General features: G+C 55.6%; 1 protein-coding gene across 4 annotated transcripts in view; it reads right to left on the bottom strand.

The window, feature by feature from the left end:
* KAZN (kazrin, periplakin interacting protein) overlaps nucleotides 1–26,303 on the bottom strand; it is a 1,155,223-nt gene that overhangs the window by 55,439 nt on the left and 1,073,481 nt on the right. For all 4 annotated transcript variants that reach the window (XM_055138793.1, XM_055138794.1, XM_055138795.1 and 1 more), the window contains one exon: nucleotides 4,526–4,662. In XM_055138793.1, the coding sequence (XP_054994768.1) occupies nucleotides 4,526–4,662 (137 nt within the window). The remainder of the gene's footprint in view (nucleotides 1–4,525; nucleotides 4,663–26,303) is intronic.

Genomic DNA, 26,303 nt, shown 5'->3' on the forward strand with positions numbered 1-26,303 from the left:
AAGTGGAGGGTGACAGAGGTGAGAGTTTGGGACTTGGTTCCTCGGTTTGCTCACGGGTCTCCAGCACAGAGCCACGGGCAGCTCCCAGGGGCCACAGCCCAGGCCAAGCGGCCCCGCCATGCCATGCAGTGTGAAGGCAGCGTGGTCCTCTGTGACCGCTTGGGATGTCCTGGGTGTAGCCTGTTGGCTCTGAGTATGAGCATGTGGCTGTGACCTGGGGCTAGGCCAAGTTTCGGATCCACAGGCGGCCTTCCGGGAGAATTCCAGTCAAGGCTTAGCCATTCTGTGGCCCAGATCCAAGTCCCCGGCCTCGAGCCTCCTCCAATACCCTATCCCCCAAGGCCTGGCTTCCACACCGCCGTCCTGCCCCCAGACCAGATGAGGGAGAGGGAGGAAGCTGGCTTTGAGATGATGAGGCACGGGCTTTATCTGTGCCTCAGTTTTCTCCTCTGTATCATAGAGGAGTAGTGCGGAATGTGATCACGGCACCAGGCATGCAGCGAGTCACGCATTCACCCTGAGCACCCATTCAGGGGACAGTACTCTGGTTCTGTCTAACCTGGGTGTTTGTATGGGCACTTGGTCTAGATCCTTCCAAGCAATATTCACAGCTGCCGTTCACAGCCCCCAGGCAGACGAGTGCCCCAGTGTCTGCAGAGTCTACACCGGCAAACCCTCCTGCCCACAGGTGAGGGCAGGAAACAGCTACCAAGACATGTGGTAGAAGGAAGGGCCAGGAACTCCCTGGGCAGTGCCCTGGGAAGGCTCCCTGGACAGTGTCACACAGGGAGTGCATGCGCGTGCTCGGCGGCCCCCAGGGTGGCCCACCAGGGGCTGCGAGGATCAGGAGGTCTGCCCAAGGTGCTGCTGGCACTGTCCCCTCAGGGTCGGGAAGCCTGGGTGGCGTCCCAGCTCCACTGGGCAGGAAGACCCCCGCCTCCACCTCACCACCTCATTTGTGAAACAGACTCGACTGACATCCCAGGGTGCTGCTGAGAAGCTGGTAAGGCAAGGTCCAGAGTGGCAGCTGGCACGGGGCAGCACACAGGCTAGGCTGACCTCCATGCAGAGGGCAGCCCAGGGCCACCTCATTCTACCTGGTTCCCTTTGGGGCTGTGCTCAGGATGGGTCAGCACAGGTGACAGGTGTAAGCTTTGGGTCAGAGAATGAAGCGGCTTGCCAGCACCTGCGTGGTGAGCAAATGCTCCCCCTCCCCAGGGCCAAGGTTTTGTCCCAAGTTGGTGCAGGCCCAGCCCACGGGAGGGTCCAGGGGGCCCTCTGCACAGCGGAGCAGCTGGGAAAGGACTGGCTGGGTGCAAGGACTGTGAGTTCAGAAGAAGGCCCACCAGGGACCTCTGGGTTATTCTGTCCCTATGTTCCAGCCTCAACCAGCAGGTGCAGCATAGTGCTGAGGGCTTTGGGAATGTGGTTTCATTTGAATTTCCCCATCACCACCGAAGCTACTAGGACAAATGATGGCCCCCATTTCACAGGCTGGTGGTGGTGGGGAAACATCTCAACCCGGGCTGGCAACTCAGGCAGGAGAGGAGATGGGAAGAGGAACTCCTGTAGGATCAGGCCAGACTACAGGAGGCCTGGGCTGCCAGGCAGGGGGGTTCCCTGGCCTGCTGCCTTGTGGGGCTCACCGCAATACAGGGGTGGGGGTACAATGGGGCCCCAGGCCTGGCAGGGAGGTGATGGCAGGGGAAGGAAGGTGGATGGTTGCCGATGGCGGCAGGCTGAGAACTTCCTCAACTGGGTTTACAGGGATATTCTCCTCGTTGCAAACTGCACCCCCTGCTACAGGGGTGTCACAATCCTATGAACTACCAGGGCCTGTGTGGACCCCTGCCCCGCCCATTCCCCCCGCCCCCATCCCATCGCCCCTGAGCTGACTGACTAGGACTGCACCAGCTCCAGGTAGGGTCTGAGGCATCCCCTGAGGAGCTGATGGACAGGGCATGGCAGGCTGAGTGGCCAGGGTCAAAAGGGAGTGGAAACCGAGGTACCATTCGTCCCATTCATGAAGGTATTGACCTTGCATGAAATGCAAGACATTGGAAAAAAAAATCAGGGCCAAAGAGACTGCACCAGAGGTAAAGCACTTGCCTTGCATGTGGCCACTTCAGAATATGACCCCAGTTCAATAACCGGCATCACATAGGTCCCCCAAGAGCTGCCAGGAGCAGTCCTGAAGCATTGCCAGCTATGGCCCAGAGCCAACAAAAGAGAAAAGAAAAAAGGTACAAGACCTTGGGAGAGGCGGAATTAAACCAGAACTTGTGGCTTTCTGCAGAGGGGGAGAGGGGGAGTGTCAGTGTACTGGAACTGGGTCCAGCCATGATTCAAGAATGTCCCTGTGTTGCTGCAAGCTCAGGACTGACCCCAGATCACAAGTGTGACGAGAACCCTGCCATAACAATCCTGCGTGCAAAGCCCCAAGGTCACATTTGTTGCCTCCTTAGATGCTGCAGCCCCACCCTCTGCCTCCAGGTGGCTTCTGCACCCCCCACCCCCCTCCACCAACTGGCTGGTCTTGTGGGAAACGTCCCCATTCCCTGTGGCTAGTCTCAGGAATTCTATTCCCCAGGAAGAACACATCCCCAAGGTAAATCTGACGCCCACTCCAGGACACAGGGCTACAGGCCTTGCTATGAACCCTGTAACTCCCAGAGACTCTTGGCCTCCGAGAACTGGGGCGGTGTGGGTGGACCCCGCCGTCTGGGCAGCTATGCAGACAGTAAATGCTGGGGCCAAGCAGATGGCTCGATGGGAGGAACCGAGGCCCCACATGTCCAAGGCCCCCAGAGGTCACACATCACCTCTGAGCACCCGCAGCCCAGAGGCACCAGGCACAGGCCCCCCAAAAAAACCACCTGGGGGCGCTCCTCACCCTTTCTGCCCTGGCAGCAGCAAGAGGACTCGTGGCAAGGAGCGCTGCCCCACAGGACAGCAGCAAGGGCAGAGACCGCAGTGCCACACACAGGAAGCACCATCGCTCACGGCTGCATCAGCCCTGCCCACGTGTCCCGGAAGGTGGCACCGACCGCCGGCGGCCTGTCCAGCTCTTCATCCTCCCGGCCCTCCAACATCACACTGGACTGTCCTCCTCCCAGTGTGTGGCCCTGGAACACGGCTCCTCCCCTGTCCTGAGGCCTAGCGCTGGGCCATGGGTGAAGACCCCAAGGGCCACAGGGACAAAGCCCTGAGAGCCAAATTCTATCAAGCACGGGCTCTGAGGAGATGCACTTGAAAGCAGCCTGACCGACCACCCGAGGTCTGGAGAATGACTCACGCCTCTCATTGTCAATGAATTCTCCACCACTGCCCTCCAACCCCTAACCTCTCCCCCCACCATCCTATGCCATCCTGTGCCATCCTGTGTCCTGAGGTTGAAGAGAGAGTGCAGTGGTGTCCCTGTCCTACATACACTGCAGCATGCTGAGGCCTGGTTGGCTGGGGGGCCCACTCTTTCTTCCTTCAAGTTTGTTTCAGCAGTTTCTTTGGCACATCCTCCCCATACTATACCATACAGACAACCTATTCAGTCATCGGACCAAAACTCCTACTCATCCTATAGAACCCAACTCATGTCACCTCTTCTGTGAAGCCTTCCAAGACATGCCTTGCAGAATTTCCTGCTATCTTCCCAGTGGTCTCCTCACACTTTTTTCTTATGACAACTAATATTTCTTGAGCATTATAGTAAGGTGCCATGCTGAATGCTTGTTTGCATGATCTCAGCCGGCTTCCTCGAAGTGCTGCAAGCTCTACAGCCTCCCCCCACCCCCAACCCCTACCCCCCACAGGGGATCAATACTTTGCAGATGAGGAATCCAAGGATCTGAGGAGTTAAGTGAGATGCAAGAAGACACAAGGGGGAGAGTCAGGCTCTGACCCCAGGCCAGCTGAGACCCATGGTCGACCCTGCCTCCACTGGGCCACCTCATCTAAGCTTGTTCCCAGGAGCTGGGAGCCCTGAGGGTTCCGGGGCTCCCAGGGAACTCGAGTGAGCAGGAGGACTGGACAGTCGCTCTGCGTGCTAGGATCTGAGTGTCGGGTCTGGGGGGTAGAGAGGCCTGCGGATGGGGGAGGTGAGTGTGTGAAGGAAGGATGGGGGCTGCTGGGCTGGGAACTGGGCGTGTGGCTGGGAACTAGGGGCTGGGCTGGCACGGGGCTGGGAGGGCTGGGAGCTGGGGGCAGGGCGCTGGGGCGGGGCTGGAAGTTAGGGGTGTGGCTGGGGGCGGGGCTGGGGCGCGGAGGTGGGGCTGGGAGCTGTGGGCATGGCTGTGGGCATGACTGTGGGCGTGACTGTGGCACGACTGGGAGCTGGGGGCACGGCTGTGGTGGGGCTGTGGAGTGTGTGTGTGGGGGAGGGGATAGGGCAGGGAGGGGCTGTGAGATGTGGGCGGGGCTGTGAGCTGTGGGAGGGGCTAGGGTAGGGGGCGGGGCTGTGAGCTGGGGCGGGCTATGGGCAGGGCTTTAGCTGGGGCGGGGCTAGGGCGGGCGGGGGCGGGGCGCCCACCTTGCGGTGCTGCTCGTAGTTCCGGATGAAGTCCCGGAGCTGCTCCTCCCGGCTCTCCAGCGTGGCGTACAGCTGCTGCATCTGGCTCACCAGGTCCGTCTTCTCACCCTTCAGGCGCTTCCGGTCGGCCTTCATGGCTGCGGGAGGAAGGGGAGTTAGTGGTCTGAGCGGTCAACCCCAAATGCCCCAGAGCGGGAAGGGACACTGGCCCCAAGCCCTCCGGTGGATGAGAGGACGAGTTTGCAGAGTACGAGGTTCTGTCGTTCTGTCCCGAGCTGCCGGGCCACTGAGCCCACACCCGCCCATCTCTCCAGCCCCCTTTCTCACTGCTCAGTGAGATCCAACGCGGAGCAATGACCCCCCTCTGCGCCAGTGGTCCCTGATTCCCCTCTGCCCCTGCTGTGAGCACAGGAGGTCCTGCATGTGAAAGAGCCAGCAACAACTGGTTAGCACCAGTCCCCACACAGAGACACTTGGTGTCCCCCAGTTCCCTGTGGAAATGAACCCCCAGGACTCATTCTGAGCCCATCCCCGCCAGGTCCCACAACTGTCACCAGCCCCCCAACCTCCACAGCAGATGTGACACCAGGAGTATGAAAAAAACAGACTAGATCCCCATGAAAACTTTGTTGCTCCACGGGCCAGTATCAAGAGAGAGAAGACAGCGAACGGGATGGGGGAGAAAGTCTGTGACTGTTGGGGCTCCCCCACCCCCAACCCAGCAAGGACTCCCGCACCTCAGTTTGAGAACACAGAGCACCCAGCTGAAAACGGAACAGAGTCCAATGGGCCCTCTGGCACTAACATCTGCTGTCACCAGGAAAATACAGACAGAAACCACAGCAGGCTACCAGTCACACTCTCCTGCATGGCTAAAATAAAGACGACAATAATAAGTGCTGACATGCACAGGGGAAATGGGACCCTCACACACCACCGTGGGAGGGGGGGGGAGGAAAAGGCGGCAGCTGCAGTGGAAAACAGCCTGGTTGCTGCTCCTCAGACTCTCAGCCGTGGCCCAGCAACTCTGCTCCTAGGCACAGAGGGAAACATCTGCCTACACGCAGCCTGTCTGCAAACATTTGCAGGAGCATTAGTCATCCTAACAGACTCAAGAGCAAACAATCTGATTCCCTGAATACTTAAAAATATGCCACATTGGAAAGGCTGTCAAGGATAAACACAAGTCACAAATACACTACACTGGGTGAGGCCTGAGACCTCCGGTCACTAAGGGCCCGGGGCGCCCTGACTGACAGGAACACTGTGGAGAGGGGGTAGGGGAGGGGCCACTCAGGGATGGGGCTTGGGGGAGCTAGAGGGCAGGAGGCTGCTTTCTGGGGTGTAAATGACACTGTCGTAGAAGAATGACACTGTGCAACGATGACTATGAAAAACCCACTGAATTGCAGGACATGAACTATCTGAGTAAGCAGTCACACACACACACTCACAAACACACCCACACTCACAAACATCCCCAAACCCACATACACAGACCCATACCCTGCATACACTCACACCCAAACCCAAGTCTCCTACATACACATACTTGCAAAATCACCCACACCCCATATACTCACAAATACACACTCATACACAAAGTCCCCCACAACCCGCATACACAAACACACCCATACTGCTGAAATGGTCAGACTTCTTCGTCAAAACCCTGAATGAATTGAGGCTCTTCCTGTTCTTGGAGCGAGCAGGTATCATTGGGCTACACTAGGATGCAACAGGAACAAATGGAGACATTACCGGTGTCCACTTGAGCAAATCAAAGATCAACGGGATGACAAGTGATACAAGTGATACCTCTGCAAACACTCACACCCATACCCACATCCCCCACATACACACACTCACAAACACCCCACACCCTCACATACACATATATACTCACAAACAGACCCACACTCTCACACACACACTCCAAATCCCACATACACAAAAATATCCCTGTATACACTCACACCCACACCAACCTCCCCCACATACACATACTCACACTACCCACAAACACCCCCCTACAAACACCCTAAACCCCACATACAGAAACACACCCACACCTCTGCATGTACTTACACCCACATCCCTCCACATACACACACTCACCAATACAACCATAGTGCTATCCATACACATTCGCAAACACACCCATAGTCCCACATACAAATTCTCACACATTCTCTCACACACATTGTACACTTGCGCTCTTACACACTCAACATCTCAGTCATTCACTCACATACAGTCTCTCACACATAGACTATACACACAAAGCACCACATATCCTAAGCAAGCAGCCCCTTGGCAAGGTGGTGTCACAGCAGGTGGGCTCCTTGGCCTCCGTCAGGAGCCCCCAGAGTGGATCCCTTCCGGACAGAGCAATGGGGGGAGGCCTCTGAGGTGACTCAGCCTGGAGAACTCCTGTGCCTGGAATGGGGCAGTGACAGAGAGGGGAGGCAGGATAGCAGCTCCTGGGCTCTGGAGGCCTCCAGGCTGAGAAGGCTCAGAGTGGCTAAGTTGTTTGTGCAAGGTCACACAGCTATTGTGACCCCAAAGTCCACACACTGACCCTACAGTGAAGCCCCTCAAACCCAGTGGGTTCTGGCCCTCCAGAGGCAGAGGGCAGTGATGCATGCAGCCAGCGGCTCGGCCATGCCACCTCGCCCTGGACATTCACCCTACAAGCGCAGCTTGTGAACAGCCAAGTCTTAGGTGTGGCCCAGGAACCCCAGGTTTATGTGGGCACCCCTAAGCCTGCGCCCACATAAACTGATGTTGTCTGGGCCCTGCGGGGGACTGTCATCCTTCTACCCTCTGCTCCCCTCCTTCTGGGCAGGAGTCAGGTTAGCTGGGGTCACACCATCATGAGCGTGGAGACCCCTGGCCCTGGGCGGCCCTTTTAATTCCTGGTCCCTGTGGTGAGGCCGGCTGTCCTCATAGCTGGGCAGAGTGGACAACTGGGTCAGACTGGGATCCAGCCCACTGTGCTGGGGGTGCAGTAGGACAGTGGGGCCCACGGAGATGGCACCTGTTAGCTCCCCTGTCAGGCCTAGGAGATGGGGGCCAGGGAGAGACAGGGCTGGGGAGAGAGACGGGGCTAGGGGAGAGAAGAGGTCAGGGAGAGATGTGGCCGAGGAAAGAGACGGGGTCAGGGAGAGACGGGGTCAGGGAGAGATAGGGCCAGGGGAGAGATGGGGTCAGGGAGAGATGGGGTCAGGGAGTGATGGGCTCTGGAAGATGGGGGAGCAGAGGCACAAGACAGTGTCCAGAGGAGTGAGGCGGGGTCCGAGGACAATGCTGTCCTGCTCTGAGCACACTGTGGTGACTGTTCTGAGAGACCCCAACCCCGAAAGCAGTGACCAGCTAGACAAATGCCCAGGAAAGCCTGGTCCCAGCCATCTGGGGGACTGGAATTTTCCGCTTGCCCCTCTCAGCCAGGCATGGCAGTACTGCGGGAGGGGGTGGGACACAGAGGACACTGAGGCCAGCCAACAGGGAGACTGGCCTCTGCCCTCTGCTGGAAACTAAGCCTCGGGGGCCTGGATATGCCTCCTCCCCAGGCCCATCTGGACAAGAGCCAGACTCCAGGCCCCTAGCCCCCAGGGAATCCGGGGGGCGCGTCCTCCCTCCCTGGCGCTCCTGGGACTCCCTGCACTTCTGCCAGTCATGCCCTTCTGTGCAGCCCCTGTAATCCTCAGACACACCAGGCTGCTGTGAGCAGTGGGGCCACCCCCACCCCCAACACCTTCCCTGCAGGGCTCCTTCTCGGGAGCACTGGGCCCGGAGGCTCCTGGGTTGGACACTGCCACCCTGAGCGAGCCTGAGAGCTGACTCAGAATCAGAACCCAGGCTGATCACCTCAACAGAAGGGGCACTGGGCAGAGGGTCCCGTGGGTCGGGCACTTGCCTTGCATGGAGCTGACTTGGGGCCGATCCCTGGCATTTCCTTTGGTTTCCCAAGACCTGCCGGGAGTGAGCCCTGAGCACTGCTGGGTGTGGTCCCCAATCAGAGAAACCACAACCATAGAAAACAAGCAAGGAAGAAGTGCCATGGCATGAACAAGGCCCTGTGCCTTCAGTCAGCCCTGATTTTCAGCGACACAACTTCACCAGCTCAAGAAGCTGGGGACCCCCAGGCGCCCCCGCAGTGGGTGTGTGTCCACGTCAGGCCTGATTGCTCCCAAGCATCTGATGGCAGAACCCTGCAGAGAGCTAGTGTGTGGCAACCCTTAAGAATACCCTGAGGAGCATAGAATAACATAACTCAGGGTATTCTTAAGGACTGCCACGCTCGTTTCAGGAGGCAGGGGGAGGGTGGGAAAGGGGGGCATACCGGGGATACTCGGTGGGGAATGTGCACCGGTGGAGGGATGGGTGTTTGATCACTGTGTGAAGGTAACCCAAACGTGAAAGCTTGTAACTATCTCATGGTGATTCAATAAAATTAGAAAAAAAAAGAATACCCCGAGTCCGCATGCCAGAGCCCCGAGAAACAACATTAAGCTCCGTACGGCGCTGTGAAATCCCGCTCTGCCTCCTTCCTTGGTCATTGGTACTTTGCTGGTGGAGATTAAATGGACAGAAATAGAGATGAGGACATTAACAGGGACACTGCCACGAATAAGGACAGAGATAGGGTGGGAGAGAGAGTGGTTCAAGGTATTTGCCTGGCACAAGACAACATCCCCCAGTTCAATCCCGGGCACCCCAAATGGGCCCCCAGACCCAGCCAGAATGACCCCTGAGCACAGAGAAGAGTAAGCCGTGAGTGCTGTTAGGTGTACCCCCCCCCACTCCAAAAAAAGAGTATTTGCCCAAGCAATACACCCTGGCCCCTTGTCCCATCGTTTGGCTGCTCCCCAAGCTGCCGCCCATACTCCCCATGATCCCAGCAGCCACACCCTCGGGTCTTTGTGCTGGGGGTAGGTGGGGGATCTTCCATACAGGACTGAGAAGTGAGCCCCAAGGAGCGCATGTGCCCAAACCCGCAAAGCTCAAGCAGTGCGGCCTGCACCTGTGCTTTCTGCCCTGGGCTCCTCACCCCCATGTCGTGACCTCTCCTATGCCAGGACACAGAGGAACCGACATGGAACCAGCAAGCCAGGGAAAGGCACAAAAGTGCACCCAGTTTTCCCGGCTCCGCCTTACAGCCCCAGGACCTCGCGCAGGTTCCCGTAGCTGTTGACCTGACATTCTGGTGTGCTCACCAGCCCAAGAACCCTTGAAAAATTTCCACAGTGGTGAACGACGCATGACGATGTGGTCTCTGCAGGTGGGGGAGGGGCGGTGACTGGGATGGAGGGCAGGGAGACCTGAGCTGTGCATGACGACCCCAGCCACTGCCAGCAGGGGGCCCTCTTTCTTTTCTGTTGGAGGCATATCGAATATGCCCCAACGTTCTAGGGAAACCCCTGAATGAACACCCCCAAAATGACGGGGCCCCCAGAGTTCTTCCAGCTCAACTTCCCCTCACAGACGGGAAAACTGAGGACCAGAAAGGAAAAGGGAGTATCCTTTCCCCAGAGCAAGCCAGCCTAGGTCTCCTGCTGGGACTAAAGCGTCACCCCGGGGGCCTGCCCACACAAACTTAATATTTTGTTCCTACTATGGCTATATCCACGATCAAAGTCTGGGGCAGAGGGCGGAGCTTTGTGATGGCACATAAACCCCGCACGGATGAGTCCCTGCATTCCATCCCGGGCATCCTCCCCCCACTCCCGAATAAGAAACTAAAAGAAGTCTATGATCAATTTCCACATTGATCGAACGAGGACTGAAAGTCTAATCATTTCTGCCTTGCAGAGTGCAGACTGGTCTGTGCGAGGTGAGTGGCCAGGCGCTGACCTCAGGCCTTTTGGGAGAAGAGCAGGCCAGGGGCACGAAGCTTCGGTTCACATGCTATTGAGTCCAGGTTCCCTCACGAGTCATTCCTCCGAGTGGGGTTCCCAACTGCTGTGAGGATCTTCGGCACCTTCCAAGGCTGGAGGGTCTCTCTCTCTTTTTATTTATTTATTTTTCTTTTTGGGCGATGCACAGGTGTCACTCCTGGCTCTGCACTCAGGAATTACTCCTAGCGGTGCTCAGGGAACCATATGGGATGCTGGGAATCGAACCTGGGTTAGCTGTGTGCAAGGCAAACGCCCTACCCATTGTGCTATTGCTCCAGCCCCTGGAGGGTCTCCTTAGCATGGGTGCTGCCACTCTCAGGGAGGAGGGGATACCTGGACGAGCTCTAAAGGGCCAGGGACCTGGTTGGCCTCGTCAAACCCGAGCCTGGCACACAGTAAGTGGGAAGCAGCAACTCGGGAATGAGTATCTCAGTAAGGTGGCCAGCCCGGGGTGGCGGGGAGCCGGCCAACACTGTTCCTATGTCTCCTTGCATGATGTCCACCCTGACCCCAGAGCTCTCAGAGTTGCCCGCACGGCCCTTGGCCAGCTTCCTTGGACTCTGAGAACTGCATCCACGGCCACTTCATGCTGGCCAGGACTGAGAGAGCCTCCAGTGGGGCAAAGCTTTAGCTGATGCAGATGCAGCGTCCCAGGAGGTTCAGAGCTCGCAGGGTCAATGCAGGACTGCAGACCCCGCGCTTCCCACTCAGGCCAACCGGGAGCTGCTAGGAGGCCTCTGCGTCACGACGAGCCAGGATGGGTCCCCACACACGCCCAGCAACACAAGAACACGCCATTGCTTTTGTTTGTTTTTGAGCCACGCCCGATGGTAAGTCAGGCCTTACTTAGTCCTGGCTCTGCGCTCAGGGATCACTCCTGGCGGTGCTCAGGAGCCCTGAGAGGTGCTGGAGATTGAACCCGGGTCAGCCACATGTAAGGCAAATGCCCAACCTGCTGTATTATTGCTCCAGCCCCTCCCTGGCTTTTTTCCTCTTTGGACTTGGCCACTGTCCAGTGCTCTGCCTTTGCTGATCATGGAGGGGACACTTTGCTTTACCTCCATCTCTTAGCTAAGGGTCCCTGACTTCTCCTGTCATCAGAACTCAGTGAAGGTCATTCTGAGTTTCCCAGGCTCGGGTTCCTGGCTCTACTGGCTTCACTGCCCCCCTACCCATGCCCAGCCCCCAGGAGTCTGCCCCAGGAGCCTGGAAACCAGATGGACAGCTCAGGTTGGGGGATGTGTGGGTGTGGGGTTGGACTCCAGTTCTCAGGCTGCCTTATCCTGACTGTCCAGTTTAGGAGCTCCAAAAAGGACAGCCACCACAGCCAGGCCAGTGGGGTCTGTTGGGAAGAGTAAGGGCAGGTGGGAATCCACCAGGAGACACAGCTGCCCTACGACTATATGGGACCAGCATGGTCCCCAGACAACTCCAAGCTACCTATAATTATATATGTGTGTGTGTATATGTGTGTATATGTGTGTATACACACACACACACACACACACACACACACACACACACACACACACACACACATATATATATGTTTGTAGCACTGTCACTGTAGCACTGTCATCCCGTTGTTCATTGATTTGCTTGAGCAGGCACCAATAACGTCTCCATTGTGAGACTTATTATTGTTTTTGGCACATCGAATATGCCACGGGTAGCTTGCCAGGCTCTGCCATGCGGGCAGGATACTCTTAGTAGCTTGTTGGGCTCTCTGAGAGGGATGGAGGAATCGAACACGGGTGTTGCCTTAGTAAATTGAATGAGTGGGTTACGAACCTGGGTTGGCCATGTATAAGGCAAATGCCCTACCTGCTGTGCTATTACTCCAGTCCACATATATATATATATATATATATATATATATATATATATATATATATACACATGCCAGCCAAGTGCCTTTTTATTCTTATTTGGGGGAGTCACACCTGGCAGTGCTCAAGGGCTTATTCAGGAATAAGCCCCTCAATGCTCAGGGATGACCCCTAATGGTGCTTGGGGAACCACATGCTGGTGCCAGGGATTGAACTGGGGTCTATTAGAAGCAGCCACTTACAAGTGACCTTACCCGCTGCACTATCTCTCTGGCCCGTTATTAAACGTCGACAATTAAACCTAATACCCAGCCAAATGCACAGACTGCTAGATGGAAGCTGAGAAAGATCTGGGTCACCCCTGAAAGGGGACTGAGCCTTGCAGGGAGGGACCATTCACACCAGCTGTGTGACCTCCGCTACTTCCTTAACCTCTCTGTGCTCTTTGCTGCTGTACAAAGCTAGGGCCAGCGGTTGGAGTTGAGGCCAGTGGAGTGGACTACCTTTTGGAGCGTGGAGTTGAGGAAGGGCCCCGACTGTTGCAGCCAGATGCAGAACCTGCCTCTGGCAGAGGCTCTAGGGAGAAACTGCTGGGGCGGGGGCCGGGGGAAGGGGCGAGGATGGGAGTCCCGGGAGGAGATCCAAACATGTGGTAAGAAGACAGCGGGAAGGGCCACTGCAAGGACCTCCTGGCCAGGCACAGCTGGGACGGGAGCAGGGCTCACCTGGAAGCCGGCAGGGCGGGGCAGGCACCCACTTCCTGCCGAGGAAATGAGAGGGTGGGGGTGGGGGTGTGTGTTTGTTTTCCAGCCTCTGAAGGCGAGTCCCGGAAAAGTCCTCCTTCCTCCGAATGGCCACTAAAAATAGTGGCAGCGGATGGGCCCGGAACACCGACATTCCCCAGACTTGGGGGTGTGGCACGGAGGTTTCTGGAAATGCAGCGGCATAACCTCAGTGAGGGCTCTTGGGAAGACTCCGGTGGGTGCATGAGGTCACAGTCAGGCAAGAGGCCTGAGAGGAAGAGGAGGAGGAGGGGAGAGAGGGGGAGGTGGACAGCAAGGTGGAAGTCAGGGTGGGAGGGACTTGGGTACACACGGCCCTCCTCTGGGCTTCGGGGTTCTACCTTTAAGAGGGGCACTGCGCTTCTCTAGGACCTGCAGGAAGGTGCACCGAGCACTCAGGGATCTGGGGCCTGGTCTCACCAACCCCCTGGTGCCCAGCAGGAACCCAGCAGGGCCGCTCCAGGTGAGACGGGGCATATGGCGGCACTGCTCAGCTTTCCCAGGTAAGCCAGTGTGTCTGGGCTCAAGCTTCTGCCTTCCCAAGAGCTGAGGCCTGGAACACCACATCAACCCCGACGGGTGGGAACAGTTCCTCTGAGCACAGGCCTCAAACCCTTATGGCGCTCCCCAAAGGGCCTCACGCACGTGTCCACTGAGGCCCTCGCTAAGGAAAGCTCTGAATGGGAGTCCGCCTGGACGCCCCCCCCAAGGACCGTCCTTACACAGGGTGTTGCCTTAGTAAATTGAATGAGTCGGTTACCTGCCACGCTACACACACATGGGTTCACCAGGTCACACAGGTACATGCTGCTCAGGCGTGTGCACCTTGCTGTGAACCGTTCTCCCATGTGTGTGAGTGAAAGCGTGCACACATGTGTGTGCGTCTAGAGTATATGAACGCATGTGTGAATATGTATGAGAGCACGTGTGTGTACATGCATGAGTCTGTGTGTGAATGTGCACATGCATTTTGAGTCTGTGCATGTGCATGTGTGTGTCTGTGTATTTGTGAATATGTAAGAGCATGCTGAGGGTGTGTGAACATGTGTGCATGCCTGTGTTAGCACGTGTATGTGTAAAGGCATGTGGAAATATATGTGCGCATGTGTGTAAATATGCATGTGCATGTGTGACTTATGTATGTGAATGTGTATGTAAGAGCATGCTGAGTGTGTAAATGTGTGTGCATGTGTGTGAGCATGTATATGAGCATGTGTGAGTTCCTGAATGAATTCACACACAAGGATGCATGTGTGTGAATATGTGTGTGTGCATGTGAATATGTGAACATGCGTGTGAGAGCAGCAGCTATAGGAGTAAACACCCCCCAGGGCTGGGTCACAGATGCGCCACCCCACAGGGCATTGCAGGGAAGCTCCAGTGAAGACCCAGGGGGAAGGTGGCACAGGACAGGCAGCTCTGCCGTGGGTCCCACAGTACGCCAGGAGGTCGGGACCTGAGCTGGTCCTGGGTTGAGTCCCCTCCCTCCTACACTGTCCAGGTTGGCACCATGTGTGGGCAGCGGCGATGGTGAGAGTTAAGGCCGAGTCCATGAGGTTCCCTGAGCCTCATCACACTTGGTGTTCCCACGCCAAAGACATAGGCAGAGCCTTCACTCTGCCTGAGATTAGTGGACTGTGTGTGTGTGTGTGCGCGCGCGCGCGCGCGCGTGTGTGTGTGTGTGTGTGTGTGTGCGCGCGCGCGCGTGCGTGGGGGGGGGTAGTTTTCCACTGATGCTGCCATCAGGACCCCCGCTGATAAACAAGGAAACGAAGGCAAAAAGTCAGCAGGCTAGTCCAGCTAAGGGGCGAGGGCAGTCAGACCTGATCGTGGACAGTGGTCCTGGTTGTGAGAGGCCTGCTGGCTCTGCCCAAAGACTGTCCACCACCTCCTCACAGGTGCCACAATGCTCCCTGTGTGTTTGTAGGTGTGTGTGTGTGTGTGTGTGTGTGTGTGTGTGTGTGTTGGCAGGGGGTATCTGCTGGGTTATCCCAGAGCTCCGGACACTGCTGAGGGAGCATGATTCAGGGTCCAGGGGATTCACGGCAGGACCTCAGGAACTCAGGGACCTCCAGTGACTCAGGGTTCTCCTCCATGGACTGGGAAGTGCTGATGGGGAGCCCTTGGTGTTCCACAGAGTGAAGATGGATGTCATAGAGGACAGCTGCTGTCCCGAGAAGTCTGACCATTCCTGGCACCAGGTGGGACCCGGCTTCTGCGGCCACAGACCAGGGCACTCCCTCGGGTCTACTCGCGTGGGCAGGAAAGAGTGTGACTGTGACTCCAGCTTCCAGGCCCTGGACGCCTGCTCTTCCTGGAGGACGCGCGCGGCTGCAGCTGCCAGACGTGCTGCGAGAGTCACAGGAGCCGTGTTTTCTCGCGCTTGTTTCGGTTGGCAACACAGTCAGACACCAGGGACCCAGCCGCTGCCACCCCCTCGCAAAGGGCAGGTTCTCGCTGCCACTCCAGCCAGGGCCCCCAGCTACCTGACGCCACCCCTTTAATTGGCGGGCGCACGACTTTGATGGCAAGATTGGAAGTCTACTGTAATTAAAATCTCTATAAAATATTTGGACCGCCATGCCCAGATATATTAATGATTATACATCTGAATGTTAATGAGTGTAATTAGATGAAAGATTAGCCAAGCCTGTCACTAAATATACATCCAGGACTGATAAACTCTCGTCCTGTAAAATTATGTGTCAGCAGACACACACGCCGATTTCCGAGATGGACTCGGATTTTTCTCCTCCATCAGGGCGGTCTAGAAAGGGGCGGAAGAGAGGGAGGCAGCGGGAGGTAAGGGGGCAAGAAAGGTGGGGAGCAGAGGGAGGGTCCGAAGAGCCCCAGGAAGTCCCGGGCAATGGTGGAGGGAGGAGACGTGGAAGCTGACACGTGTCCACGGATGGAGGAGTGGCTGGTTTCCATACGAGGATCATGTTCCCAAAGCCGGGGTCTCCACCCGCTTTACAGGGGTGAGTGGGGGGCGGAGGACAAAGAATTCATCCCAACCACATAAATTTGAGGTGGTCACACTATCTTCAAAAACAGGGCTTCAAAATGACCAAAAAATACACTGCCTGTCCAACGAGGGCTGAAAAGATGGAGCTGGGGTTCAGACATGTGCCTTGCATGCAGCTGGTACCCTGGTTTGATCCCCTGGGCGGACTCTTTCTGATGAGGATGCTGTCCCTGAGTTCTCTGGGGAAACAGCAACGTGGGCCTTGGGGGGCTCCTCTCAGCACCAGAAGTGCTCGCTCTGACATGCTCAGCTGGTTAACGGGAGACCCTGTGTGGAGAGGGTCTGACCATGAGACAGGAGCAGTGGCATGAAACCCACAGCAGCAGCAGGACCCGCACACAAGGCCTGTTGTGTGCAGTCCACAACACAGGCCAGTCCCTCCCTGAGTCGGCACTGACCATCCCACTTACGGAGCAGGAAACTGAGGCTCACGGACTCCCAAATGAACCCAAGATGGGGCTGGAGTCCAATCCCCCACGTGGACCCCTTCAGCCGGTGAACTGGCCGTCTTTAATCCTTTCACACTCTCGGGCCCGTGAAACGAGATCGTTGGGGGCCTGCTCACGTAGAGCTAAAAGCCAAGGAGAGCTTGTCCTGAACCTCAGCAGGTGACAGGCTGTTTAACTCAGATCCGGTCAGAGCAAACCCATGGCCGCCGCCTGCTAGGACAGGGACGGGGATTGTCGTGGCGGATACCGACAGCTCTGCAGTGCAGGTTTGATCACCGACGTAGCTGAGAACGTCTCACACAGAGAGTGGGAAACTCGGCCCGCCACGGCAGAACGCTCCTGAGCGACAGACACTCTTTCCCCAGTGAGATCAAAGCAGCTGACTGCACTCGGTGTGTGCTGGCTGCCTGAGCCGAGAAGACAACCAACGGCAGTGGTTTTCTTTTCCACCAGGCAGACGTGCCGGCGTCTTGACATCATCCATGGAGGCCGCTCATCTGCATGGACCTTCAACTCGGGTGAGAATGACTAAAGTTTTGAGTTAATACCCTTCAACATGGGCTTTTTTACATGGAACATGGCTTTCTGCCCGACACCCCCCGACTCACACATTCTCACCCAAAATGGAGATTATTCTGAGAGCTTGCTTCTTTTTAATGCATCCACCTGACAACTCAGGGTGAAAATGTTTGAGCAGAACCCCTGCAGAGGAAACAATATGTTTGTGGTGCGGGCTAAATGCACCCGCATATACCCCAGCTTAACTCACCCAGCAAAGTGCTCTATCTACCAGGGCAGGGCACCCCCTCACACAGAAACTGCGTTACTTCGCCCTGCACAGGACTCCACTCAGGGAAGTTGAGGCAGCAAAGAAATCTTCCCTATAGTCACTCTACTCCCGAGGCAGAGTGGCAAAGCATGGTGAATCGCCAACCATCTTGATTTCTTTCTCCCTCTTACGATTTTCTTTTCACGGTCAGCCGTGGGGGGCGCCACCACCTCTGGTGTTGAGTCTCTCATCTCTGCGGGCTATTGCGAGGCCCACAGTCCCCCGAGCGACAAATAAGCTTTACTAACTTCTCAACGATACCAAATGTCTTCTTCCTTTCGGACATTCAGAAAGAAACCAAGATGCTTGAAACAGGGTCGGAGAAAGAGAAGAGTGGGTAGGAAGGCACGTGCCTTGCACGCGGCAGGTCGAGCGCCAGGTTTGCTCCTGGCACCACAGAGGATTGCCTCAGCACCATCAGGAGAGATTTCCGGACACAGAGCCAGGAGGAAGCCCCGAGCACCAGTGAGTGTAGCCCCCTCCCAGCCCCCCAAAGAAAAGACAAACTCTGTGTGGGTGTGTGTGGGGGGGAGAGGGGAGCGGGGGATTAAAGATGCTGGAAGCCATGACTTGTCACTAAGCCTTTATCCTCATGGCATTTTGCTGACGTTTCATCTTTCCAGGAAATCCCAGTGGTTTTTCTGTCAGTTGGCTGTGCCACTATGCCACTGGGAAGAAGTCTGGAACACCAGACAAGCAAGGGCCGAGGTGAGGACTAACTTCCAGGGAGGGAGGGACCAGGTGTGTAAAGGCGCCCACAGAGGTGCCTTTGTCATGTGTGGTTCAGGTCACACGTTCCACAGTTGGCCGCACATTTCTTGGTGCGCTGGCGGGCGCACTCGGGCTGGGTTTCTTTCCGTCAGAGCCATTACCACGTCTCTCCCTCCTGTTCTAGCTTTGAAAGAAGGTTCAAAGGTTTTATTGGTTGGCTTTTATGCCTCCACTTTTGTAGGGCTTCACACTTTACAGCACCGTGACACAAGAAATAACTTCCTTTCTGAGAGACCGAGGCACAGCCCTCAGCAAACAGTGCACGTGGGTGCGGTGGATTTAAGAGCATCTGGGGACGGGGAAGGGACACGGGACGTGACAAAGACGAATCACTGGCAGACAAGCTGATCAAAACATGCCCCGGCGTAAGCACGCACGCCGGTCTATGCTTTACTCTGCCCTGCTTGGGGCACGATCCTGGTCAGCCTGGTGCTAAGCCACAGTAACTTTTTTTTTCACCCAGCCAGCAAATTTCTGTGAACTCTAACAACCTGTGGACAAGTGGTTAGAAAGCCACTGCTTCTCACAAACTCTCATCATCTAGAATCCGAAGAGAGCTGCTGGTGGGGGCAGGTGACAGAAGGCACTGCGAGGACTTGGGGCTTATCTAGAAGGAGGTGGTCTCAGTCCTTGTCTCGAGTCTAAGAAGGAAAGCAGTTCTCACTTCCTCCACGCTAGCAAGACTGACTATAGGCACGCGTCAGAGACACCGTGGGTTCCACCCCAGACCAACCCAGGAAAGTGAGCACTGCGATAAAGCCCGTCACATGAATGGTTTTATTTCCCTGTGCATGTAAAAGTTACACTTATCCTACATCTGAGCCTGTACTTGTGTGACAGCATGGAGTCTGGAATAAAAACGGACAAACCTTCATTTAAAAACACATTTTGGGGGCTGGAGAGACCGCACATCACTGGGCACTTTCCTCGCATGTGGGGTCCAACTTCTGGTCCCGCATATGGTCTCCTGAGCGCTGCCAAAAGTGATTCCTTAACACAGAGATAGGAGTAAGCTCTGAGCACAGCTGAGTGTTATCCCCAAACCAAAACTCCAAATCAAAAACAACTCACCCCGCCATTTTTGCTAAAGGAAAAGAAAAATTAATTCTCACTGGTGCCTCAGCAAGCTGCAATCTTTATGGCAGTGGAGGATATTGCTTAAAAGACAATTCAGCAGTCAGAGACTATACAGCTGGTAGGGCATTTGCCTAGCATTCAGCCAACCCAGGTTTGATTGCTGGCATCCCATAGGGTCCCCTGAACACCATCAGGAATGATTCCTGAATGCAGGATCAGGAGTAAGCACTGAGCAATGCTGGGTGTGGCCCAGAAAAAAAAAATTAAAAAAGAAGAAAAAGAGAGAGAGACAGAGACAGAGAGAGAGAGACAGAGAGACAGAGAGAGAGACAGAGAGAGAGAGAAAGGAAGGAAGGAAGGAAGGAAGGAAGGAAGGAAGGAAGGAAGGAAGGAAGGAAGGAAGGAAGGAAGGAAGGAAGGAAGGAAGGAAGGAAAGAAAAGACATGCAGTATCTGGGCTGGGAAGCAGCTCATGCTGCATAGCATATGTCTGCAGGTGTGTGACCCCAAGCTCGAACTCTGACACTATATGAATTCTCATAGCACTGCTGGGTACAGCCCCGGAGGTCCCCAAGCACCATCGGGGTGAGAGCTGGGCACAGCCCCCCAAACCGCTGGGTCCACATTCCTGGGCTGAGAGTTGCCAGGGATGGATGGGCTCTGGCATGCCCCGAGCATCACTGGGGGTGACCCCCGTATAAGGAGAAAGTGGTACCTTCGAGTACATTCGAGCGCTGGGTGAGGGACTGGAAGGAGTGCAAGCAGACTGCAAGGGCAAGCAAGAGAGTTCGAAAGGGCAAAAGAAGGATTATGCCAATGTGCCACGGGGCCTTGGCACTTTGCATCTGCTCTGCCTGACACTGCTCCCCTCCTCCAAGCCCAAGCCCAAGCCCCCTCCCTGCTGCCGCCTCCTTCTCCTTCTCAGCAGTTAAATCGCAGCCATCCTTTCTGGACCTCAGCACTCCCAAATGTCGGATGCTTCCCTAAAGCTCTCTCCCGTTTACCCACATGTTTGTTTCCTGTTTACCTGCAGACTGGCTACCTGCCTCTCCTGCCTAACAGCCACGAATGGGGACTTGGCTCCTTTCATTTCCTGCCATGCCCACAGCACAAAGGCCAGAGTCCAGCGTAGAGCGGAGGGCTCCATATACCTAGGGGGAGCCATGAGAAGGGGCCCCAGGGAGAGGAGGAGAGGCTGCAGGAAGGATGGTGGGCAGAGGAGGCTGGGGCAGGGCTGAGCTGCCCAGCCTGGCTCTGGGAGGCGGGGGTCATTCTAGGAGGGCCATGGCGGGTGCAGGCGCACCTGAGCATCCGGGCAAGTGGCCAGCTCCACTCGGCACTGCCAGGGCTTCGTGGCACCTGTTGCCGGGAAGACCTGAGAAGCCGACTGGGAGCTGTGGGCGGGGAGCTGTGGGCAGCGCGTGCTGGAGGCCGTGCCCGGGGCTGTGCCCTACACTGGGAGCCTGGAAGGACTGGGGCGTTGAGTCATCAGGGCAGACTGGAGAGGTGACAACTTGTAAATCCATGGGCAAAGGCATGTAAATCCGTGCATGCCTGGGATGGAAGAGGCTCAGGGTCACCGGGGTCTCTTCAGACGCATTTTCTAACAGGGAGAACACCCCCAGGTCTCTTTAAACAGGACCCCCTTTCTCTAGCAGCAGGTGGAGCCAGCACTGCCCTAGTCCCGCTGGTTACCTTGTCAACATGTCTGAGTCTCTGAGGCTGCACCCTTTAAACTCACAAATCTTTAATAGTTTGGCAGACCTTAAAGGCTACTCCTGGTTCTTCCTGTGCTCAGTGCTCACTCCCAGCAGTGCTTCGGGGACCAGAGGTGGTGCCAGGGAATCAAACTTGCCTTAGTCCCAATATTATCTCTCCGGCTCCAAGCTTTGTAAACAAAGTTGCTCAAACCATTTCCTAATGGCCTGAGCTTTTCAAAATCTCAACGATGAAAGTGAAAAAATGAACTCTTTAGTCTGAAAACCGGTATCCCGAGGGAGCAAAGTCCAGCCTTTATCCTGTGGGCAGCCTCTCGCCAGGGTTCAAGGTACCCTTGAAGAAGGAGCAGACCACAGCGGCCACTTCCTCTCTGAGCCGGTTCCCACTGCCTATCCACATGGCTCTCCTATCAGAGAAGAGGCCACCAGATCATGCCCCTCCCCCCCAGGGGAGGAATCCTACAGAAAAAGCCAAGAGGGGGCTAGAAGAAACACAGCACATAAAGCACATGCCTTGCCGCTGGCCAAACCTGGTTTGATACCGCAGAACCCATATGGTCCCCTGAGCTCCCCTGGAGTGATCCCCGGGCACAGAGCCAGGCGTAAGTCCTGGGCACAGTCAGGCATGGCCCCAAACAAACAAAAAGATCAAACCTCTCGATTAAATTATGGACCTGTAGGAAACACAAGGCCAGAGAAGAAGTCCAGTACCTGACACCTTGGGATGCAACTAGCGAACTCTGGGCAGACCCTCCTGGACTCAGGCACAGCTCCTTCACCCCGCAATTAGCCAGGAAGTGAAGTAGATAATTTTGGGTTTGTCTTTAGATTAAAAGACACTTTTGACGGGGTGGGGTGAAGACTTGGGGGTCACACCTGACAATGCTCAGCGCTTACTCCTGGCTCTGCATTCAGGAATTACTCCTGGCGGTGCTCGGGGGACCATACGGGATGCTGGGGACCGAACCTGGGTCAGGTGCATGCAAGGCAAACGCTCTACCTGCTGGACTATCTCTCCCACTCCTAAAAGACACTTTTATGCACCACTCACCATTCTTTTTTTTTTTTAATTTTAAATTTTTTGGGGGGGTCACACCCAGCGATGCTCAGGGGTTACTCCTGGCTTTGCACTCAGGAATTACTCCTGGCGGTGCTTGGGGGACATATGGAATGCCAGGGATCGAACCCGGGTCGGCCACGTGCAAGGCAAATGCCCTACCCACTGTGCTATCGCTCCGGCCCCACCACTCACCATTCTTGAATGCTGGCAGATTCCAAGTCTAACATGGAAATTGGTGTGCGAACAGAAAAAGGGAGAGCTAACATGTTTAAGAGCAACAAGTGGGAGGGTTATGTGTCATATATATATCTTATTTCTATTTTTATTATATTATTATTATATTAATATAATATCACTCTATCACTGTATCACTGTCATCCCATTGTTCATCGATTTATTCAAATGGGCACCAGGAATGTCTCCATTCCTCCCAGCCTTGAGATTTTAGCAGCCTCTCCTTACTCATCTTTCCCAACAATTGTAGGCTCTTTCAAGGTCAGAGGAATGAGACCTATTGTTACTGTTTTTGGCATATTGAATACACCACGGGGAGCTTGCCAGGCTCTGCCCATGTGGGAGAGATACTCTCGTACTCTCGGTAGCTTGCTGGGCTTTCCGAGAGGTACACATATACAGGGAATCAAACTTGCCTTAGTCCCAATATTATCTCTCCGGCTCCAAGCTTTGTAAACAAAGTTGCTCAAACCATTTCCTAATGGCCTGAGCTTTTCAAAATCTCAACGATGAAAGTGAAAAAATAAACTCTTTAGTCTGAAAACCGGTTTCCTGAGGGAGCAAAGTCCAGCCTTTATCCTGTGGGCAACAGGTCCATACATACATATATGTATGTATATATGTATATATATATATATATATATACTCTATAATTTGTTGCCTACTGTCTGAATTCCATAAAATATGGTGTGGTAATTATGGAAAATGGGTAGGAAGTGTCTTATAATGTGTTGTGCAGCCATGCAGCCCAGAAAGCAGCCTGGAGTGTGGCGGCGGTTGGGTAGTGGAGGTCGGCTGCCGGGGCTGGGTCCCATGGGGTGGGGAGGGCTCTCACCCCCCCCACCTCTGGGGTGCCCCAGGTGAAAACAGCCTGGCATGGAGTTCATTAATATAATATAATAAGTATATTATATTATACATTTTATATTTTAACATTAAATATATTATAATATGTATAATAAACCTAATTTTATTATATAGTATTATAATATATAATATATCTTATTTTTATTAATACATACATATACATATATACATAAAACCCTTATCTTTTCTAATTACACTTGAAGATCCATGGCAGGATCCCTCTGTGATCTGCTTCACAAAAGCAGGCTCCTGAGCTAGAGGAGACCCTCGATGCCCGCCGTGAGGAGACCCTCGATGCTAGCGCTGCCCACACAGCCCACAGAGCCAGGCTGGGGACTGGCAGGAGCAGCCACTAGAGCCCCCAGCAGTGTCTTGGGGACATGACGCCCCGAGGCGGGGAGGTGGGAGCGGAGGAGAGCAGAGTCCTCCTGAGGCTGGGGGCCAGCAGTGGCACCAGGGCCTTGGACCCCTCCACACCACCTGCGCCCGACCGAAATCTTCCGGGATTAAGGAAAGCTGCCAAGATGAGCAGAGGGCGGCAGCTCCTCGACGCGCTCCCAGCTTGGTCCCTCTGAAAGTCGCCATCGTTTCTACAGCCCTCCAAGCGCCTGCTCCCCGGTGCCAGGAAGGTGACAGCCGTCCTCCCTGCCCATGGGGGTGCTCGAGCAGGCCCCCACCCCCGCCCCAAGACGCTCCCTGCACACTGCTGCTGGCTTACGTCTGCGTCGTCCCAGCCCAAGCCGTGGGGTCCTGGGGCTGTGACTGTGCTTCTGTCCCTTCTCAGCACCCTGTCCGTTCTTCCTTCCAGAGCTCAGGCTGCCCTGCAGAGCCCTGTCAGCCTCTCACCTGTGTTCTCTCGGAGTGAGTCATGTCACAGCGTGCCCCTGCCGTCCCCGTCAGGGTTCTGGGGCCCGGTGACCAGTACCAGTACTGGGCTGACACAGGCCTGCCTCGCCTGGAGCTGCAGCCTGCAAAGCCATCCGTGGCAGACAGGCCCAGCTTCTCGCCCGCCCACGTTTCCCTGGTGCTCTTGGGTCCCCTGCGTGGGGCCGGTTTACTGCGGGGCCTGCACGTCTCCCCCTCCCCAAGCGCCTGCTTTGCAGAAGTGTCAGCTCAGCAGGCAGCGTCTATTTACTTCTGCAGAGAGAAAAGCATTTGACCTCCTAAGTGAAACAAAAGTGAAGAATTTCCTGACTGATTGTCTGGGGGGGAAAAATAACAGGAACTGAGGGAGTTACTGCCCAAACAGAAAGCATGAAGTGAGGAGGAGGAAGGGGAAGCCTTGGACCGTGGCCGGGAGGGAGAGGAGCCCCTGCATTGCTGCCCAGCACTGCCGGCCACACCCTGGAGATGCTGCTGTCCACCCCCCTCCCTGGCCCTGGACTCAGCCCGGCAGACACTCTGGGACCCGCAGAGTCTTACAGACCTTGAACTTGGAACGCACCTGGGCAAGGCAAAGCGTCTTTGACTCAGAGCCAGATACAAAGGCATGTGACCACAGGTCACACAGGCAGGTCACATAACCTGTTCCTTAATGCCTGCCCCATGAGGTGCCACTAACACCAGCAGTGGGGCTGGGGCGGAGGGGGCAAGTCAGGCTCCGAAAGTCTCAGTAAATGACTCTAGAAGTGACAGAGCCAAAGTCCTTGCCACTGTTGGGTCAACCGGAGGCCAGCGACTCCAGGGGGATGGCATCACAGTTGGGAGGGGTAGCAGGCTGGGGTGCTCAGCTCTCCAGGCCTTTGGGTGGGCCTTGGGGGCGACAGTTATTGCATTCAAGAGAGAGGGAGGGAGGGATCAGAGTTCCACCCTTGCAGCAGGGCTGGGTGCTGGGTCTTGGGGTACGGAGCCTTGGCACAAGGAGATGCTATACACAGGGGGAAAACTGTCGCCTGCAGAGCAGAGGCAGGAGTCTAACAGGCGGGGACGGCAGCATTCACATCTGTTCACAAGCAGCGATGTGCCCAGTGCACAGTTCCCAAAGGCTTGTCTGCCTGTAATCACCCACTTTGCAGGGGTACCTACCCTACAGAGCGGAAAACAGGGGTGGGGAGGGAGGGGAGGCTGCAGCCCGGGGCAGGTAGTGCTGTGAAGCATAAGAGCCTGGCTTGGTGGGTTTGTCAGGGCACTGCAGCCCACACCGCACCCCCCCCCCCCAACACACACACCCGTCTCTGAGCATGGCCATAAACCCTGGGTCAAAGTTGAGGCCTTCAGTTTTCCAATCTCCCCTCACCTGCCCGCTCGGAGGTCCAGAGTCCAGACACCACATGAGCACTTGAGAATGCAACATACAGGGGCTGGGAGACAGTCCAGGGGTCATGCATGGCAAGCACCTGCCCAGCTCCCCCCATCTTCCCCCTCCCCACTGTTTGATCCCTAGCACCACAGGGCCCAGGCTTCATCCTTCTTAATTCCTACATCTGGGGCTCTTGCGTTGAATAACTGCCCTGGTGGCAGAGGATGACCAGGACAGGCCCCTGGGAAGCACCCCCAAAACTCCCCTCCAATAAAAAGTAAGTGGCGTCTGTTCCTGCACAGAGATGCTGGTGCTTTTAGGGGAACCTGTACAAGCACCAGTCTGCTTCAGGCTAAAATAAACTCAGTGGCCGAGCACTCATCTAGAATGTGCCCCTCTCTCTTCTCCTAAGCTCCCGATTGGCCAGGATCACGATAGAATCGTCACCACCTATTTCCTTCTGAGTTGCACATTTTAAAATAGTGCCCAGCGATGCTGGGGACAGGGAGGGGCCACCAGGACTCTCCTTGCTTCGCTCAGCTGACAGTGATGGCCCGACAGCTCAGAGAATGTGGAATGGGATGCTCTAGCTTATTCTAAGAAGCTTAGCTTATTCTGAAACCTTTCACATTTTAAAAACATTATTTTGGGCCTACACCCAGAGGTGGGTGCTCTGGACTCAGGGATCACTCCTGGTGAGGTGCTGGGGATCGAAACCAGGTTGCCTCCGTCCAAGTTTTCTCAATGGAGAGCGAACAAAAGGAAACGCAAAACCAACAGCGTGAAGAAGCCAGGAATGTTTCTGGCGGTGCTGGAGACTGAGTCACATCTCTCAGGCGGAAGACTCAAGAGTGGAAAAAATTTTAAGGAGCCTGTGCTGGGTAGGAAAATACCGGAACAACTTTTGACAGCACACTCAGCAGATTGGGACAAGGGGGTGTTGGGGTCACCAAGAGTGACCTCTGGGTGTGGAGGAGTTCTCTATTCAAGGAGCCGGTG

The sequence above is a fragment of the Sorex araneus genome, chromosome 5, assembly GCF_027595985.1.
Source record: "Sorex araneus isolate mSorAra2 chromosome 5, mSorAra2.pri, whole genome shotgun sequence".
NCBI lineage: Eukaryota > Metazoa > Chordata > Mammalia > Eulipotyphla > Soricidae > Sorex > Sorex araneus.